This window comes from Anolis carolinensis, chromosome 2 (assembly GCF_035594765.1).
Source record: "Anolis carolinensis isolate JA03-04 chromosome 2, rAnoCar3.1.pri, whole genome shotgun sequence".
NCBI classification, from domain to species: Eukaryota; Metazoa; Chordata; class Lepidosauria; order Squamata; family Dactyloidae; genus Anolis; species Anolis carolinensis.
The window spans coordinates 7130592-7149206 of NC_085842.1; the positions used below are offsets into that span (position 1 = coordinate 7130592).

Consider the following 18615-nt stretch of genomic DNA (forward strand, 5'->3'; position numbering starts at 1 on the left):
GGCCTTAGTTTGGTGACCCCTGCTCTGGATGATGCAATCAGTATGCAATACATGCCAGACACAAATTTCATTTAAACACTACCAATACACAAATCCCACATTAACAGATTTTCCAGTTAACACGCATATAGTATCTTTGCAAACCATGACACTCTGCTTCATTCAAGGCAATGCTGCCCTGGCCGAGCTCAGACTGTGTTGCATTGCAGGCTGTAAACACAAGGGTTAATTTCCCTGGGAAAAGGGGCGGGGAAAGGAAAGGGGGATGGTCTTGCACCCAGAAAGGAGAGGGGGCTGGCTCTGCTCCTTCCCTTCCCGGGGAACAAGGTGAGTCTGCCTTTCTTCCAGGCTTTGGGGAGCCCCAAATATTTGATGCAAAAGGGGGGAGCCTTAGGTTGCCTTGATGTTGGAGCTGGTGGCTTGGAAAGCAAAGCAAGGCTGCCTCTGAAGAGAGAGAGAGAGAAGCCAAAGGCCCAGCACTGGCTGACTATGGAGCAGACTTGGAGGAGACTACAACTCCTAGTATCCCTGGTGGGAACTCAGGACAGCTGGAGGGTGGAAAAAACAGGTCCAATGCTTCTCTGCCATGCAGGAACACACAAATCACTCCCAACAGATGTCCATCCTGCCTCTGTTTGCAAACCTCCAGAGAAGATGTCTCCACCAGGCAACAGGATGGAACAGCTCTCATTGCTAGGATGTTTTGCTAATTTTAGCCATTAATTCAGGAGTTAAATCTATATATATAAAAGAGTGATGGCATCAGGGCAGTGGACAAAACAACAAAAGTACAGGCCCCGCAACCTCGAAATTTGACAACACAACCCATCATCCATGCCTCCAGGTTGATACAACAAAAAGAAAAGAAAAATAAAGTCCTAATTAGAGGGAGAGCAATAATTTTTTTTATCCAATTGCTGCCAGTTTAGAGGGCTAATCTCTGCCCACTTGGTTGCCTAGCAACCAGCCAAGGGACAGCCAGGCTTCAGTTAGGGGACAGGCTGATTTAGGCCTCACTTAGGCGTCTTCCACAGATTATCTGATTTTAACTGGATTATATGGCAGTGTAGACTCAAGGCCCTTCTACACAGCTCTATAACCCATTTATAATCTTACATTATCTGCTTTGCACTGGATTATCTTGACTCCACACTGCCATATAATCCACTTCAGTGTGCATTTTATCCAGCTGTGAAGAAGGGGCCTCATATAATCCAGTTCTAAGCAGATAATAGAAGATTATCAATATACAGTAGAGTCTCACTTATCCAACATAAACAGGCCGGCAGGATAAGTGAATATGTTGGATAATAAGAAGGGATTCAGGAAAAGCCGATTAAACATCAAATTAGGTAATCGTTTTACAAATTAAGCACCAAAGCATCATGTTATACAACAAATTTGACAGAAAAAGTAGTTCCATGCGCAGTAATGCTATGTAGTAATTACAGTAGAGTCTCACTTATCCAACACTCGCTTATCCAATGTTCTGGATTATCCAATGCATTTTTGTAGTCAATGTTTTCAATATATTGTGATATTTTGGTGCTAAATTCATAAATACAGTAATTACTACATAGCATTACTGTGTATTGAACTACTTTTTCTGCCAAATTTGTTGTCTAAGATGATATTTTGGTGCTTCATTTGTAAAATCATAACCTAATTTGATGTTTAATAGGCTTATCCTTAATGCCTCCTTATTATCCAACATATTTGCTTATCCAATATTCTGCCAGCCTGTTTATGTTGGATAAGTGAGACTCTACTGTACTGTATTTACAAATTTACCACTACAATATCACAATGAATTTAAAACACTGACTACAAAAACATTGATTATGAAAAGGCAGACTGCGTTGGATAATCCAGAACATTATATAAGTGAATGTTGGATAAGTGAGATTCTACTTTAATATGAAATAATTACTGGGATAGAATAATGCAGAACAATATAATCTCTAAAACCAGGACAGTAAATAAACAGGGGAATTCCACACAGGAAACAATCAGGGCCAGCTAACACCTCCCAACAAAGTATTCCCATCATCAAAGTCTGGCAAATCCTCTGTTTTATCAGGGCCACAGACAGTAGACGCACATAAAATATGGCAAACAACACCACTCTGAAAACAAGGGAATTCCAGACAGGAAAGAATCAGGGCCAGCTAACACCTCCCAACAAAAAATTCACTCAGGGAGGAAGCAGCCAGGCTTTAAAGCTGCAAGGCCATTACATCCTAATCATTTTTCCTAATTGCAGCATTCATACTTGCCTCCAACAGACAAAAAAAACTAATCAGAAATATTGTATATTCACAACCTTTAGGAAATAATATCCCCTGATGGCGCAGCGTGTTAAAGCGCTGAGCTGCTGAACTTCTGGACCGAAAAGCTGCAGGTTTGAATTGGGGGAGCGGAGAGAGCCCCCACTGTTAGCCCCAGCTTCTGCCAACCCAGAAGTTCAAAAACATGCAAATGTGAGTGCATCAATAGGTACTGCTCTGGCGGGAAGGTAACGCCACTCTATGCAGTCATCCCACATGACCTTGGAGGAGTCTATGGACAACGCTGGCTCTTCGGCTTAGAAATGGAGATGAGCACCAACACTCTGAGTCAGACATAACTGGACTTAATGTCAGGGGAAAACGTTTACCCTTTACCTTAACTACCATCAGTTCCTCAATACTTTATTTCCCATACCACCATATTTTGCCACAGCAACGCGTGGCCGGGCACAGCTAGTAATTTATATAGAACATTTTGTACATACTTTCTGTAATGGACCCAGCTATTGAAAATTTAAATCCTTTTTTCCCCATGGGTATTCCCAATTTTCCAAATCTATATTTTTCCTTAAGTCTCTGGCCCAGGAAATCATTACTGTTGTTTTCCGATTATCTCTCTGGTTGTACACTAGAATGTATTTGTACAACCTAGAGATCAATCCTTCATTTTCTTTCTCCAAGGTATTCTCCGACTCCGATGTCCTTTTGGAGAACCCAATGTTATTGTCTGTCCTAAATATAATAATAATAATAATAATAATAATAATAATAATAATAATAATAATAATAATAATGTGTTGTCGAAGGCTTTCATGTCCGGAATCACAGGGTTGTTGTGTGTTTTCCGGGCTGTATGGCCATGTTCCAGAAGTATTCTCTCCTGACGTTTCCCCACATCTATGGCAGGCATCCTCAGAGGACCTCACAACCTCTGAGGATGCCTGCCATAGATGTGGGCGAAATGTCAGGAGAGAATGCTTCTGGAACATGGCCAGACAGCCCAGAAAACACACAATAACCCAATAATAATAATAATAATAATATATACACCAGGGGTCCCCAAACTAAGGCCCGGGGGCCAGATGCGGCCCTCCGAGGTCATTTACCTGGCCCCCGCCCTCAGTTTTATAATATAATATATTGTATATACATATAATATTGATAATAATATTATAATGTAATACAATATAACACTAATAATAATACCATATAATAATATTAATTATATATTCTATATTACATATAATATTACTGATAATATTACAGTATAGTGGTATAGTTCAATAAAGTAATATATAATGCTAATATTGTGCTATGCTAATAATATAATATATTGTATGTACATATAATTTGTAAGCCACTCTGAGTCCTCTTTGGGGTGAGAAGGGTGTAATACAAATGTAGTAAATAAATGCAGTAAATAAATAATAAATAAATACATTTTAGACTTAGGCTCGCCCAAAGTTTGAAATGACTTGAAGGCACACAACAACAACAACAACAACAACCCTAATTAACTTGACTATCTCATTGGCCAGAAGCAGGAGTACACTTCCCATTGAAATCCTGATAAATGTATGTTGGTTAAAATTATTTTTATTTTTAAATATTGTATTGTTTTTTCGTTGTTGTTGTTGTTGTTGTTGTTGTTGTTGTTGTTGTTTTTGCACTGCAAATAAGACATGTACAGTGTGCATCGGAATTTGTATTTTTTTTTTCAAATGACAATCCGGCCCCTCAACAGTCTGAAGGATTGTGGACCGGCCCTCGGCTTTAAAAGTTTGAGGACCCCTGATATACACTATATTTATATTCCACTCTCTCTCCCCAAGAGGACTCAGAGTAGATTACAAACATCCACTGCCTTAATACAGAGGGATAACAATGGCATACAGATACACAAAACAAAGGTAAAGGCTTCCCCTTTCATCTTTGGCTTTCTGGAGGCGGTGCCCAACTCTGGCTCTTGTTCTATTTCCAAGCCAAGGAGCCAGTTGTCCGTAGACACCTCCTTGGCTGCATGGGTGCCTTTATTATCTTCCCGCCAAAGCGGTACCTATTGATCTACTCACATTCACATGTTTTTGAACTGCTAGGCTGGCAGGAGCTAGGGCTGACAGCGGAAGCTCACCCCGACCCGCGGCTTCGAACTGCCTTATTATTTTGAATAACACCATGCCCAAGAAAGACCCCACTTGCCACCCCACTGGTCACTTCTCTTCAGCATGAAGAGGAGCCATAGGTAAGCATTCTTTGGGGTTGGCTAGTCAAGCAATTCTAAACCCACCTAACAGTAGCATTGTCTAGTCCACCTTTTAATTTCTTCTTGGTGAGAATGTCATGGGAGATCTTGCCGATGACCTTACTGAAATCAAGACATTGTGCATCTGCAGCACACCAATCTGGTACCTCTGTAAAAAAGAGAAAGATGAAGTTAGTCTGGCCCATGACTTGTTTTAGAGAAACCCATATTGACTTTCTGTGAGGATGGCATTTCTTTCTAAATCCTTACAGCAGGGGTCCCCAAACTTTTCAAAATGGGTGCCAGTTCACGATCCCTCAGACCATTGGAGGCCCGGACTATAGTTGGCCAGGTGGCCACCGAGCAATAATAATAATAATAATAATAATCCCAACTCCTTTCTGCCTTTGTGGACCAAAAGCACAATAAAAGCACCCCTGACAGATAGCGTCCCAGCCTCAATGTTAATAATAATAATAATAATAATAATAATAATAATAATAATAATAATAATAATAATAATAATTTGTATTTGTATTTGTGGAGCATCAGAGGTGGAGGATATCGCACATGTACTGTTCAGCTGTGAATTGTATAAGAAAGAGACCAATGTCTCGGGCTATACACTATTCACAAAACACACTGGGACCCACATATTAAAACTTCATTTTTGTTGGCCGGCCAGAATCCTAAAATAACACGCAAAGCCCTTTTCCTGTTCAAAACAACACAGCTGGGAATTGCATATTTGGAATCAATTGGGGTAAACTGTGGAGGTGATGCAGATATTTGACATGAACGGGATCTTGTTAACAGCTTGTTTATTTTAACTTCTTTTGTACAGCGGGTTGTATGTTGTATGTATGTCTATGTTTTAAATGTTTTGATACAGCTGATGGGCTAATCAATAAAACGTGGTTTATAATAATAATAATAATAATAATAATAATAATAATAATAATAATAATAGGGTTGGAAGAGACCCCTTGGGCCATTTAGCCCAACCCCCTTCAGCCTTTGTGCCGTGGGGGCCGGATAAATGGCTTCAATGGGCCGCATGTGGGGCCGTAGTTTGGGGACCCCTGCCTTACAGAGTGTCTCTTGAATGATCTGCTCGAGAATCTTTCCTGTTATTGATGTCAGGCTAACTGAGCAGTAATTGTTTGGGTTCTCTATCCAGCAGACTGGAAGCAAGTTTGCAAAGAGTTGGAGTTGGTAGTAATATACTGCTTCTGACCTGATAATAAAATGTCAATATTATATGCTACTCTGGATGGGGATCTTTTGTTGATGGTTACTTCATATGCTCAATACAGTTCCTAATCCACAAATATAATTTCACTGTGAGATATATCTATGTAGATATATCTCTGATACCCTTGGTTTGTTTTTTCTCTCTCTCCCTATAGCTCCTTCCCACAAAATATAAACTAGCAGTAAAGTAGAACTTACACAGCAGATGTACAAGATCTCCCTTGAACAGCAATTATTGTAGGATTCTTTTAAAAGGAGGAATCAAACGAATCTCACGTGTGCAATGTCTTGGTGTACATTGATACCTAATCTGATCTAATGCTTAGGAACTCTGGGCTTGGATTTGGGATCTGGTTTTTAACTTTCAATATATTTTAAAAGGTTTTTAACTGGATTTTTTTCATAGTTTGTATAGTTAGATATTTTAAATTGTATGCTGATGCTTTTATGTTAAGCTGCTTTGAGTCTCCTGCAGGAGAGTTGAAGCAGAGTATAAATAATAATCATTGTCGTCATCATCTGGAGTCCAGTCTCTGTGGAGCCATGAATCTGATTACAGTAGAGTTCTGGTTATCCAACTTCTGGTTATCTGACGTACCGTATTATCCAACGTGCCAGGCCGCATGGCCCAGTGTGCTTGCTGGAGGGATGAAACTATTCCCTTCAGCAAGCACCCAGCACTTTGGAGAAGCCCGGCATGTGTTGCTAGGTAGCAACATGCACTGGGCTTCCCTAAACCAGGTGCTTGCTGGAGAGACAAGGCTTTTCCCTCCGGCAAGCACCCAGCACTTTGGAGAAGCCCGGCATGTGTTGCTAGGTAGCAACATGCACTGGGCTTCCCTAAACCAGGTGCTTGCTGGAGAGACAAGGCTTTTCCCTCCGGCAAGCACCCAGCACTTTGGAGAAGCCCGGCATGTGTTGCTGCCTAGCAATACGCACAGGGCTTCTCTAAACCGAGTACTTGCCGGAGGAATGAGGCTCTTCCCTCCAGTAAGCACCCGGCTTGCGTGGAGGGATAAAAGGGCCTCCCTATTATCCGACAGTTTCAGTTATCCGTCATTCGTCCTGCCCGTTTATGTCGGATAACTGGAACTCTACTGTACCTTTGTCTGGTTCATCTCTGTCAGACTAGGAGCCACGGTGGCACAATGGTTCAAGCCCTTGTGAACCGCTGACCAGAAGGTTGGGTTGCTGATCTGAAAGTTGCTGGTTCAAATCCGCGAGACAGAGTGAGCTTCCATCTACCAGCTCTAGCTTGTGGGGACATGAGAGAAGTCTCCCAGTAACACATCTAGCAGTCCCCTGGGTAACGTCTCTTTGTAGACAGCCAATTCTCTCACACCAGAAGCAATTTGCAACTCGCTTCTGACACAATAAAAAAATATCTCTGTTAGACTCACCTATTATGGAAATTGTCAATGTAAAGGGCAGAACAGGAGACCCTCAGATTTCCCATTGAATGAAGGTGGAAATATGATTTTTTAATTCTCTATCTCAGTTATCATATACAGGCAGAAAGTGAGGAGAAGGAAAAGGCCAGATGGTTTTCCATAGTGGTGTCTGCCTTAAACTTACTGATAAATAGCCACAAAAATGGATGCTAAGGTCCCTTCCTCCTTTGGAAAAGTGTTAATAGTATACAGAGCTTGTTGAGTAAGGTTGTTGTGTGTTTTCTGGGCTGTATGGCCATGTTCCAGAAATGTTCTCTCCTGACGTTTCACCCACATCTATGGCAGGCATCCTCAGAGGTTGTGACTCACAACCTTATACCTCACAACCTCTGAGGATGCCTGCCATAGATATGGGCGAAATGTCAGTAGAGAATACTTCTGGGACATGGCCATACAGCCTGGAAAACATACCTACAACAACCCTATGATTCTGGCCATGAAAGCCTTCGACAACACTTGTTGAGTAACCTTGACTTGGTCTCCTTGTTGTATTGTTTAGCCTTTGTTTCAAGGATGGAGAAGGGAAGAGGTTCTTCAACCAAGATGGAAACTGTTTTGGAGTCCAGAGTGAAGATGGACGAGCCAAGTGAGACCAGCCCTGAAGGAGGAGGAAGAGAACCTTGCACAATGTGGGGCAGGAGAAGTGTTGGCTTCCCAGGCAGAATGGGTCAGGAAACTTTGGAGGAGAAGGCCTTCAGTGTAGACCTTCTGTTGCAACGCTTCCGGCATTTCCGCTTCCAGGAGGCCTTGGGGCCCCGAGAGATTTGCAGCCAACTCCATGCTCTCTGTCATCGGTGGCTGAAGCCCGAGCGACACTCCAAGGCGGAGATGCTGGACCTGGTGCTCCTGGAGCAGTTCCTGGCCGTCCTTCCCGCGGAGATGGAGCGCTGGGTGAGGGAATGTGGGGCAGAGACCAGTTCCCAGGCCGTGGCTTTGGCTGAAGGATTCCTCCTGAGTCGGATGGAAGAGGAGAAGGTGCGGCAGGAAGAGCGGCAGGAGAGAGAGGACCTTCAGGCCCAGGAGGTCCCATTGGAGACCAAGAAAACATTCCCTTCTGGGTGGATTGAACTAGAGGACAGCACAGGAGAGTCTCCAGTAGGTAAGATGTCTTCTTTTGCTTGGTCTCAAGGATCCCCAAAATATATGATGATCTGTCGTATCCCTAATAATACTTCTCTTCAATAGCATTTTGGTCAGAATGTCTTCATCCGAGCTGTTGTTATATGGAACTGGGCACATCCCATGAAAGTTGATACCATATTAGACCTTCTTTTCCGTTCTGTTCAGAATCTCCTATTGTGTTGTTTTAAATGTAAGCCACTTTGGGACCTTAAAATGTACAGTAGAATCTCACTTATCCAACATTCGCTTATCCAACGTTCTGGATTATCCAACGCATTTTTGTAGTCAATGTTTTCAATACATTGTGATATTTTGGTGCTAAATTCGTAAATACAGTAATTACTACATAGCATTACTGCGTATTGAACTACTTTTTCTGTCAAATTTGTTGTATAACATGATGTTTTGGTGCTTAATTTGTAAAATCATAACCTAATTTGATGTTTAATAGGCTTTTCCTTCATCCCTCCTTATTATCCAACATATTCGCTTATCCAACGTTCTTCCGGCCCGTTTATGTTGGATAAGTGAGACTCTACTGTATATGGAACTGGGTGCATCCCTTGAAAGTTGATACATTAGACCTTCTTTTCCATTCTGTTCAGAATCTCCTATTGTGTTGTTTTAAATGTAAGCCACTTTGGGACCTGAAAATATACTTGGAAAAACAAATAAATAAATAAAGCTTATCTTGGTTTCTGTGAGGTTTTTGGGCTGTATGGCTATGTTCCAGAAGCATTCTCTCCTGACATTTCGCCCACATCTATGGCAGGCATCCTCAGGGGTTGTCACAACCTCGGAGGATGCCTGCCATAGATGTGGCCAAAACATCAGGAGAGAATGTTTCTGGAACATGGCCATACAGCCCAAATAACTCACAGCAACCGAGTGATTCCGGCCATGAAAGCTTTCAACAATACAAAGCTTACCTTTCTTTTTTCCCTTTGGGATTTTACAGGAGAAGAGCCAAGGATACTGGGACAACATAATATCACATCACTTTCTGATTCAAGAGAAATGGCTTCTGTCAAACAGGATCAGGTAAAAGAATGGAAGTAGAAATGATCTGGAGCTAATTATGGAATCGCCCATGACCACTTCATGTGCCTTAAAAGTTTCTTTGATTGGCCTGTTTTCTGCTTCTGCCATGTTTCCTTTAAAGTGATGTCAGGATGCTGTTTTCTAAGGCCTTCATCTTCCATTAGGATCCATAGGAAAAGGTTTTTCATTTTGAATTAACATTCTAACGTTCATTATGTCAACGTACCCTGTTTCCCTGAAAATAAGATATCCCCTGAAAATAAGACCTAGTAGAGGTTTTGCTGAATTGCTAAATATAAGGCCTCCCCTGAAAGTAAGACCTAGCAAAGTTTTTGTTTGGAGGCATGCCTGTCGAACAGAACACCAGAGCATGCAGGATTGGTAAATGTACATACATAGATGGTTGTACATGGAAATAATGGTAGTAACAAGGAATTCTTGATAGGATTCATAGTTTGTCTGGTTATGCTGGTTTGTGATAATTACTATACAGTATATAATAAATGCTCATTTTTTTGTTCAACAATAAATATGGATTCTTCTTCATGGAAAAATAAGACATCCCCTGAAAATAAGACCTAGTGCATCTTTGGGAGCAAAAATTAATATTTATTTATTATTTACAGCATTTATATTCCGCCCTTCTCACCCTGAAGGGGACTCAGGGTGGATCACATTACACATATAGGCAAACATTCAATGCCTTTTAACATAGAACAAAGACAAACTAACATAGGCTCCCAGCAGCCTCGAACTCATGACCTCCTGGTCAGAGTGATTCATTGCAGTAAATTGCAGCTGGCTTGCTCTCCCGCCTGCGCCACAGCCCGGAGCCCATATATATATATATAAGACACTGTCTTATTTTTGGGGAAACATGATAGTGGCCAGAATCGAACATCCCCTCAGGAGAAGGTTAAATTGCCTCTGTGTCTGTCTGTCTCTGTTTGATGTGTTTATGGGCATTGAATGTTTGCCCTATGTGTGTATAATGTGATCCACCCTGAGTCCCCTTCGGGGTGAGAAGGGCGGAATATAAATACTGTAAATAAATAAATAAATAGTTGTATGTTATGGGGAAGCACCACATGGCTCTAAAACTCCCTTCCCAAAGAGAGAGGCTGCTGTGTGTCTGTCCATCTGTCCCCCATTCTTTGTTTGCAAATAGGGAAAGGGTTAATTGTTACAAACAGGCCTTGGAGAACAGAAGTGTATTTAATGTGTTGTCGAAGGCTTTAATGGCTGGAGTCATAGGGTTGTTGTGTGTTTCCTTTTTTATATATATAAAGAATTTTATTAATTTTTTTATACTACATCGAAAGAGTGAGAACAACCAAGGTATAGAAACGTAGGGAAAAGAGAAAAAGGTAAAAGTCTACAATCTACAAAAATATACCCACACACATACACACACAAAAAGCAAAAAAAAATTACTTCCATTCCATCTTCTTGGATAATATTTTCTTATTCTTCAATAATTTATTTATTTATTTATTATTTACAGCATTTATATTCCGCCCTTCTCACCCCGAAGGGGACTCAGGGCGGATCACATTACACACATCAGGCAAACATTCAATGCCTTTTTTTTTAACATAGGACAAAGACAAACAACAAACATAGCTCCGAGCGGGCCTCGAACTTATGACCTCCTGGTCAGTGATTCATTGCTCTCCCATATTTTTTCTTGCTAAGGAGAAAAAAAAAATAGCAAAATTGTCTCTCGTAATCTTCATTTTCTCAAATTATCCAGATAGTCCTGAAGATCGTCCCAATTCGTTCTTTTCATTATCTTGCCTGTATTTTTCTTCAACAAAAAAAGTCAATTCGTCCATATCCTTTATTTCTCTGATCTTCTCCACCCACTCTTCAATTGGTGGGACTGATTCCTGTTTCCATTCTCTAGCGAAAACAATTCTAGCGGGAGTTGTAATATAAGTAAAAAGTTTATCTTCTTGTTCCGTCAATTGTAAGTCTAAATCTTGTTGTTGTGTGTTTCCATTTCCCTTCCCACCGAGGGAAATTCCCACCTATTGATCTACTTTGCATTGCATGCTTTCGAATTGCTAGGTTGGCAGAAGCTAGAGCTAACAGCGGGAGCTCACCCTGACTCATGGCTTCAAACTGTCAACCCTCCTGCAACTAGCGGTTTAATGCGCTGCGCTACCACAGCCCCAAGTCTGAATGCTACTTCAGAAGCCCCAAGTCCTTCCTTTAAACCAGGGGTCCTCAAACTTTTTAAGTGGAGGGCCAGTTCACGGCCCCTCAGATTGTTGCGGGGCCGAATTATCATTTTAAAAAAATACAAACAAATTCCTACGCACACTGCACATGTCTTATTTGTAGTGCAAAAAACAAAACAAAACCCCAACAACAATTATTTATTTGTTTGTTTACTACATTTATACCCCACCCTCTCTCACCCCAAAGGGGACTCAGAGCGGCTTACAAGTTATATGTACATACAATATATTATATTATTAGCATATCACAATATTAGCATTATATATGACTATATTGTACTATACCACTATACCGTAATCTTATTAGTAATATTACATTTGATATATAATATATATTATTATATTATACAATATTATTATATTGTATTATTATTAGCCGCCCTGAGTCCCCTATTGGGTGAGAAGGGCGGGGTAGATATACTGTAATAAATAAATAAATATTATATTGTATTACATTATAATATTATTATCAGTATTATATGTATACACAATATATTATATTATCAGGATTGCACAGTAACAATACAATATTTAAAAATAAAAACAATTTTAACCAACATACTGTGCAAACCTATCAGGATTTCAATGGGAAGTGTGGGCCTGCTTCTGGCCAAAGAGATAGTCAAGTTAAGTAGGATTGTTGTTGTTGTGCCTTCAAGTCATTTCGGACTTTGGGCCAGCCTAAGTCTAAAACTGAGGGCGGGGGCCAGGTCAATGACCTTGGAGGGCCGCATCCGGCCCCCGGGCCTTAGTTTGGGGACCCTTGCTTTAAACCAGGGGTCCCCAAACTAAGGTCCGGGGGCCGGATGCGGCCCATCGAAGCCATTTATCCGGCCCCCACGGCACAAGGGCAAAAGGGGGTTGGGCTAAATGACCCATGGGGTCTCTTCTTCTCTTCCAACCCTTATTATTATTATTATTATTATCATCATCATCATCATCATTATTATTAACATTGAGGCTGGGTGGCCATCTGTCAGGGGTGCTTTGCTTGTGCTTTTGGTGCACAAAGGCATAAGGGGATTGGACTAAATGTCCCAAGGGGTCTCTTCCAACCCTCTTTATTATTATTATTATTATTATTATTATTATTATTATTATTATTTTATTATGTCACAGCAAACAAGGTAGATATGCTGGATTTCGTATCACAAAATCACAAGTCAAACACTTCCCAAGTGTCTAGGACTGTGCGATGTATTTTCGGATCATGCGCGCAGATACCAGTAGGGTGGCTTTCTGCAGTTGGCAGATCGTAATTTTATTATTATTATTATTATTATTATTATTATTATTATTATTATTATTATTATTATCATTAACATTGAGGCTGGGTGGCCATCTGACAGGTGTGTTTTGCTTGTGCTTTCAGTGCACAAAAGCAGAAGGGGATTGAACTCAATAGCCCAAAGGGTCTCTTCCAACCCTCTTTTTTATTGTTGTTGTTATTGTTATTATTGCTCGGTGGCCAACTATAGTCTGGCCCTCCAACGGTCCAAAGCATCGTGAACTGGACCCCTGTTTAAAAAGTTTGGGGACCCCTGCTTTAAACACTATGTTGTTCTAACCTCCATTCAATTGGCTCAGATATACACTTGATTCTGCTTGGTAGTAGAATAAACATTATTGATCGGTGTGTCCAAATTCTCCTCTTTCAGGTGACTATCGAGGATGTGTCCATACATTTTAGCGAGGAGGAATGGACCCTGCTAGATCGGCATCAACGAGCCCTGCACTGGGAGGTCATGGGAGAGAATTATAAGATGTTGGCCTCTTTCGGTAAGGATCCCTCACCCTCTTCGTCAGTAGAAATCAGTAGAAAGGAAAGTAGGGGGGAAAAAAGGATTTGAAGAGGGAGACGGAGTGGTGAAAAAAAGTCCTTCCATTCTTCTTCGTGGTGGAAAAATGTTTCTTCTATTTATTTAATAGTAACTTGTCCTTCTATGACGTATAGCAGTAGTGATTTGTTTACATTGTCCATTTTGATTTCTCAGACCTCTCCTATTTTTAGATTGTCCATTTGACTTTATTGATTTTTAGCCATTCGATAAAAGGGGTCCAGTCCATCTCTTTCATGCTCTTCCCTTGTGATCTTTTTAAAAATTCTTCATCATGACATTCTTCAGAAATAAGTTAAACAATGTGATGAAAATGTAGCTTTTACAATAGCCAAACTTGAAACCCCCACGTTGAAATAGTCTTTCCTTCTAAGAACCTTTTGAAGGGCTCCCAGTCTTTCCTAATCTCCGCAGGGTCTTTTGACTGGAGATATCCTGTCAGAATGTCCATCTCAGCCACCGCTGCCACTTTCACGATTCATTCCTCCATTTCTGGTGTTAACTCCCATTTCCAGGCTCGTGCATAAATGATTCTCACAGCAGTTGTCATCAAGGTGAAGAGTTTATCGTGTGACTTCAGCAGTGATCTGTCTGTTATTCCTAGTAGGAATATTTATGGGTGCATAGGTATTTTTAGCTTTAATATGTTTTCAGTAGTTTTATGGATCTCAATCCAAAACTTTTTTGCCTTCTTGCAAAACCACCACTTATGGAAAAATGATCCTGTTGCTTGTTTGCATTTCCAACAAGTGTTTTTTAATCGTGGCTGCATTTTGGCTGGTTTAACTGGTGTCATATAGGATGGATAAAAAAAATTTGTAGAAATTTTCCAGAAAGGAATAGTTTCTGAAAATTTTTATTTTTACTTTCCAGAGGTATTCCCATTCGCCTAAGCTGATCGAGCGGCCAATGTTTTTAGCCCATTTTACCATACATTCCTTGATATATTCATCTTCAGTGTGTAATTTCAATAGGAGATTGTAGAGTTTGGATAGCTGTTTATTTTCTGATTGAAGTATCTTGTCAAAATCTGTCTTCTTCAAATCCTGTCTGCACATCTTTTTGATATTGTTGGTGTATTTGTGCATATTCAAACCAGTTCACATTATAGCCCTTTTGGTTTATTTCTATCATTGTTTTCAATTGGAGGTTACCTTGTGTTTTCTTGAGTATTTCCGCATATGTTGGCCATCTTTTACTACCCTTGGAATTTCCACTTTGTTTGAAAGCTTCCTGGATAAAGGTCCATTGTGGTATTTTTGTGTAGATTTTTTTTATACTTGTTCCAAATATTCATCAGAGTTTTCCTAACTGGGTGTTTGTTAAAGTTTGAATCTTCTGCCACTTTTCCATAAATTAAGTATGCATGTAAGCCAAATTTTAAATTGTCTCCTTCAAGAGTTATAAGACTATGATTGTCAGGATGGATCCATTCTTTTAGCCAATTCAATATAGCTGCTTCTCTATATAATTTTAGGTTTGGGAGAGCCAGTCCTCCTCTTTGTTTAGTATCTTGTAGATTTTTCATCTTTATTCTAGGTTTCTTCCCTCTCCAAATAAAGCTTGTAAGTCCAGCATTCCAATTTGTAAATTATTTTTCCTTGATGTCAACTGGGATGTTCTGGGTCAAGAAGCATAGTCTAGGTAGAATATTCATTTTTATTGTGGCTATCGTCCTAGGAGAGAGATCTCCAAATTCATCCATTTTTTCAGGTCATTTGTTATTTTATTCCAGTTTTTTTCATAGTTATTTTTATACAAATCCTTGTTATTCATTGTTATGTTTATTCCTAAATATTTCACTTGGAGGGCTATTTCAATTCCTGTTTCTTGACTTAGTTCTTTTTCTTTATTATTTAACTTTGTTGCTAATATTTTTGTTTCACGTAGATTGATTGAGAGACCCGCAACTGATCCAAATTGATTGACCAGGCATATCATTTTGGGAAATTCCTTCAGCGGGTCTTCAGACATTAAAATAATATCATCCGCAAATAACTTTATTTTATATTTTTGGTTTTTCACTTTTATACCTAACAGGTCTTCATCTTGATGTAGTTTTCTTGCTAGGATTTCTATTGCCAGTATGAATAATAGGGGTGAGACAGGGCATCCCTATCTCATTCCTCTCTGTATTGGAAACGTTTCAGTCATATCTCCATTAATTTTTATTTTGGCTCTTTGTTCTGTATATATGGCTTGTATTCGTTAATGAATCTTTCCCCATATCTTAGAAATCAGTTTTAAAATTGTTACCAGGTGAGAGTATAGTGGAATCAGTAGCGTCCAGTTAACACCATGTGCAAAAGACTCAGACCAGGCAGAGGAATTGAAAAGAATAAAGAAAACTTTACTCTTGCTTGTTGAGTTGAAATACAAAACAGTTCTGCAATCGTACAATGTCCATGTAGTTGCATAAGATCAAGAACCTAATCAATCAGCATCAATATATACAGCATAGCATATCCAAACTACTTGACCGTAGCTAGAGAGCCTTACTTTCCTGTGCTCTCTCTTGAAGCCCAGATTCCCAACTGACATTCTCAGCCACCTGCCATCAAACAGATACATTGTTTTAGGCGTGGCTTCTCTCTCTGCAAAAAGTCAGCTCCCTTTTTGCAGAGCTCTTTCTTTGCAAGAATCTTCCAAGGGATTTCTTTTACACACACACACACACATACACATTAGCATTTTGGTGCAATAAAAATGGCCATGCTTCTCTTTTTACGTGCCTTCTTACTCTTACTCTTTTTGTGTCTCTCTTCTTTTGAGGTGATGATGGGCAGGGGAGTCAAAGTCCACCTAAATGCTCCCAACTGGAAGAAAGCTCTGGATGTAGAATACCACTTTTTCACCATGAAACATCCCATAGGGAGGACAAGCCATATAAATGCCTGGAGTGTGGGAAATGCTTCCATCTAAAAGCCCACCTCAACAGACACCAAAAAACCCACACAGGAGAGAAGCCATACAAATGCCTGGAGTGTGGGAAAGACTTTGCTGAAAAGAGAAATCTCGTTCTGCATGAAATGAACCACAGAGGAGAGAGACCCTATCAATGCCTGGAGTGCGGGAAGAGTTTCAGTTGCATCTCGCGTCTCAAAGGACACCAAAATACCCACATAGAGGAGAAACTGTACACATGCCTGGAGTGTGGGAAATGCTTCCGTCAGCAAGCAGACCTCAATAAACACGAAAAGACCCACACTGGAGAGAGGCCGTACAAATGCCTGGAGTGTGGGAAAGGCTTCACTGAAAAGAAATATCTGAACGAACATGAGTTGAACCACAGAGGAGACCAACCCTATAAATGCCTGGAGTGCGGGAAGAGTTTCAGCTACATCTCGCGTCTCAAAAGACACCAGAATGGCCACACGGGAGAGAAATTGTACACATGCCTGCAGTGTGGGAAAGGCTTCCGTCAAAAATCAAACCGCAATAAACACCAAAGAACCCACACAGGAGAGAAGCCGTATAAATGCCTGGAGTGCGGAAGAGGCTTTGTTGAGAAGAGAAATCTGGCTGTGCATGAAATGAACCACAGAGGAGAGAGACCCTATCAATGCCTGGAGTGCGGGAAGGGTTTCAGCTGCATCTCACGTCTCAAAGGACACCAGAATAGCCATACGGGAGAGAAATCGTACACATGCCTGCAGTGTGGGAAAAGCTTCCGGCAAAAATCACACCTCAAAAGACACCAAAAAACCCACGCGACATCAGAATATTCACACAATGAAGAAAACACCAGGACGGAAAGCAGCTCTAGCCTTTGTACTGATTCTCTCCTGTCATGATTCACAACACCTTGGGTCTTCTTCTGGCACACTTTGACTTAGGACATGGCTGGCTCAGCCTAGTACCCTACAGCACCCAGCATTCCCAGGTGGTCTCCCATCCGAGAACTAACCAGGTTCGACCTTGCTTAACTTCCAAGATATTCTGGGTGGTATGGTCTTAGGCTTAGTATCGAACTACTGATACTGATATGATATCCACAATGGTTTCTGGTTTTTCAGACATAAGTTCTCTTGTATTCCGTTTGTTTTAGAAAGGACATTGAAATTTGTTTCTTCTATATATTATCAAATTTTGAGAGACAAATAAAGCCTTCATGTGACCTCATGGTGTCAATGGTTTGAGCATTGGATTGCCATTCTGGCAAACAGAGCATCTATCCTGTCATGAAAGGGTTAAATTGAGACACATTCACCTTCCGTCTCAATTTACCTTCTCCGACGAATTGGCATCTGCACAATCGCACAGAAATAAACACACACTTCTCAGCTGTTAGCTAAAGCCAGCGGCACTTGTATTTATTGAAGTACAATAGAGTCTCACTTATCCAAGACTCGCTTATCCAAGGTTCTGGATTATCCAAGGCATTTTTGTAGTCAATGATTTCAATATATCATAATATTTTGGTGCTAAATTTATAAATACAGTAATTACAACATAACATTACTTTGTATTGAATTACTTTTTCTGTCAAATTTGTTGTATAAAATGAAATTTTGGTGCTTAATTTGTAAAATCATAACCAAATTTGATGTTTAATTGGCTTTTCCTTAATCCCACCTTATTATCTAAGATATTCGTTTATCCAAGGTTCTGCTGGCCCGTTTAGCTTGGATAAGTGAGACTCTACTGTATTATACACTATTTACATAGCCTTGGCGGAGCGTAGCATTTAAGCATCCGACCTGATCGATTGCAGCGAGGGAAGCCCTCTAGCAATAAATCTCTACTCTATGCAATTAACTCTTACACTACCAGAATGCTGGATTACAGGCACACACAATCAGTTTGCTTTAAACCATAAGTGAAATTTCAAAACGACACAATACAATACTCCAACAAATCCCACTCGGCCTTGGAAATCTACTCGAGCAGCTCACATTATCTCAGCCATGGAGACTGTGGATCTGTTTAGTTCAGCCATGGGCCAACTTGGGCCCTCCAGGTGTTTTGGACTTCAACTCCCACAATTCCTAACAGCCTACCGGCTGTTAGGAATTGTGGGAGTTGAAGTCCAAAACACCCGGAGGGCCAAAGTTGGCCCATGCCTGGTCTAGATGTTCCTGTCGTGTTTCATGGCTGTCGTGTTTCATTGTGCCAACATCTCTGTCTCTGGGGAGG

The 18615-nt window shown here is 40.5% G+C and overlaps 1 protein-coding gene across 1 annotated transcript; it reads left to right on the top strand.

Moving 5' to 3' along the window:
• The first annotated feature begins 267 nt into the window (after positions 1–267).
• Positions 268–17601, top strand: LOC103278138 (zinc finger protein 124). Its single transcript, XM_008105938.3, has 5 exons — positions 268–327; positions 7735–8334; positions 9316–9398; positions 13300–13420; positions 16252–17601. The coding sequence occupies exons 2-5, from the start codon at positions 7749–7751 to the stop codon at positions 17271–17273; spliced, it is 1812 nt and encodes a 603-aa protein (XP_008104145.1). The 5' UTR covers positions 268–327; positions 7735–7748; the 3' UTR covers positions 17274–17601.
• Positions 17602–18615: the final 1014 nt, after the last annotated feature.

Coding starts and splice junctions, on each gene's coding strand:
- LOC103278138 (XM_008105938.3), top strand. CDS start 7,749: ATGGAGAAGGGAAGAGGTTCTTCAACCAAGATGGAAACTGTTTTGGAG. Junction 9,399..13,299: donor CTTCTGTCAAACAGGATCAG/GTAAAAGAATGG, acceptor CTCCTCTTTCAG/GTGACTATCGAGGATGTGTC. Junction 13,421..16,251: donor TAAGATGTTGGCCTCTTTCG/GTAAGGATCCCT, acceptor TCTTCTTTTGAG/GTGATGATGGGCAGGGGAGT.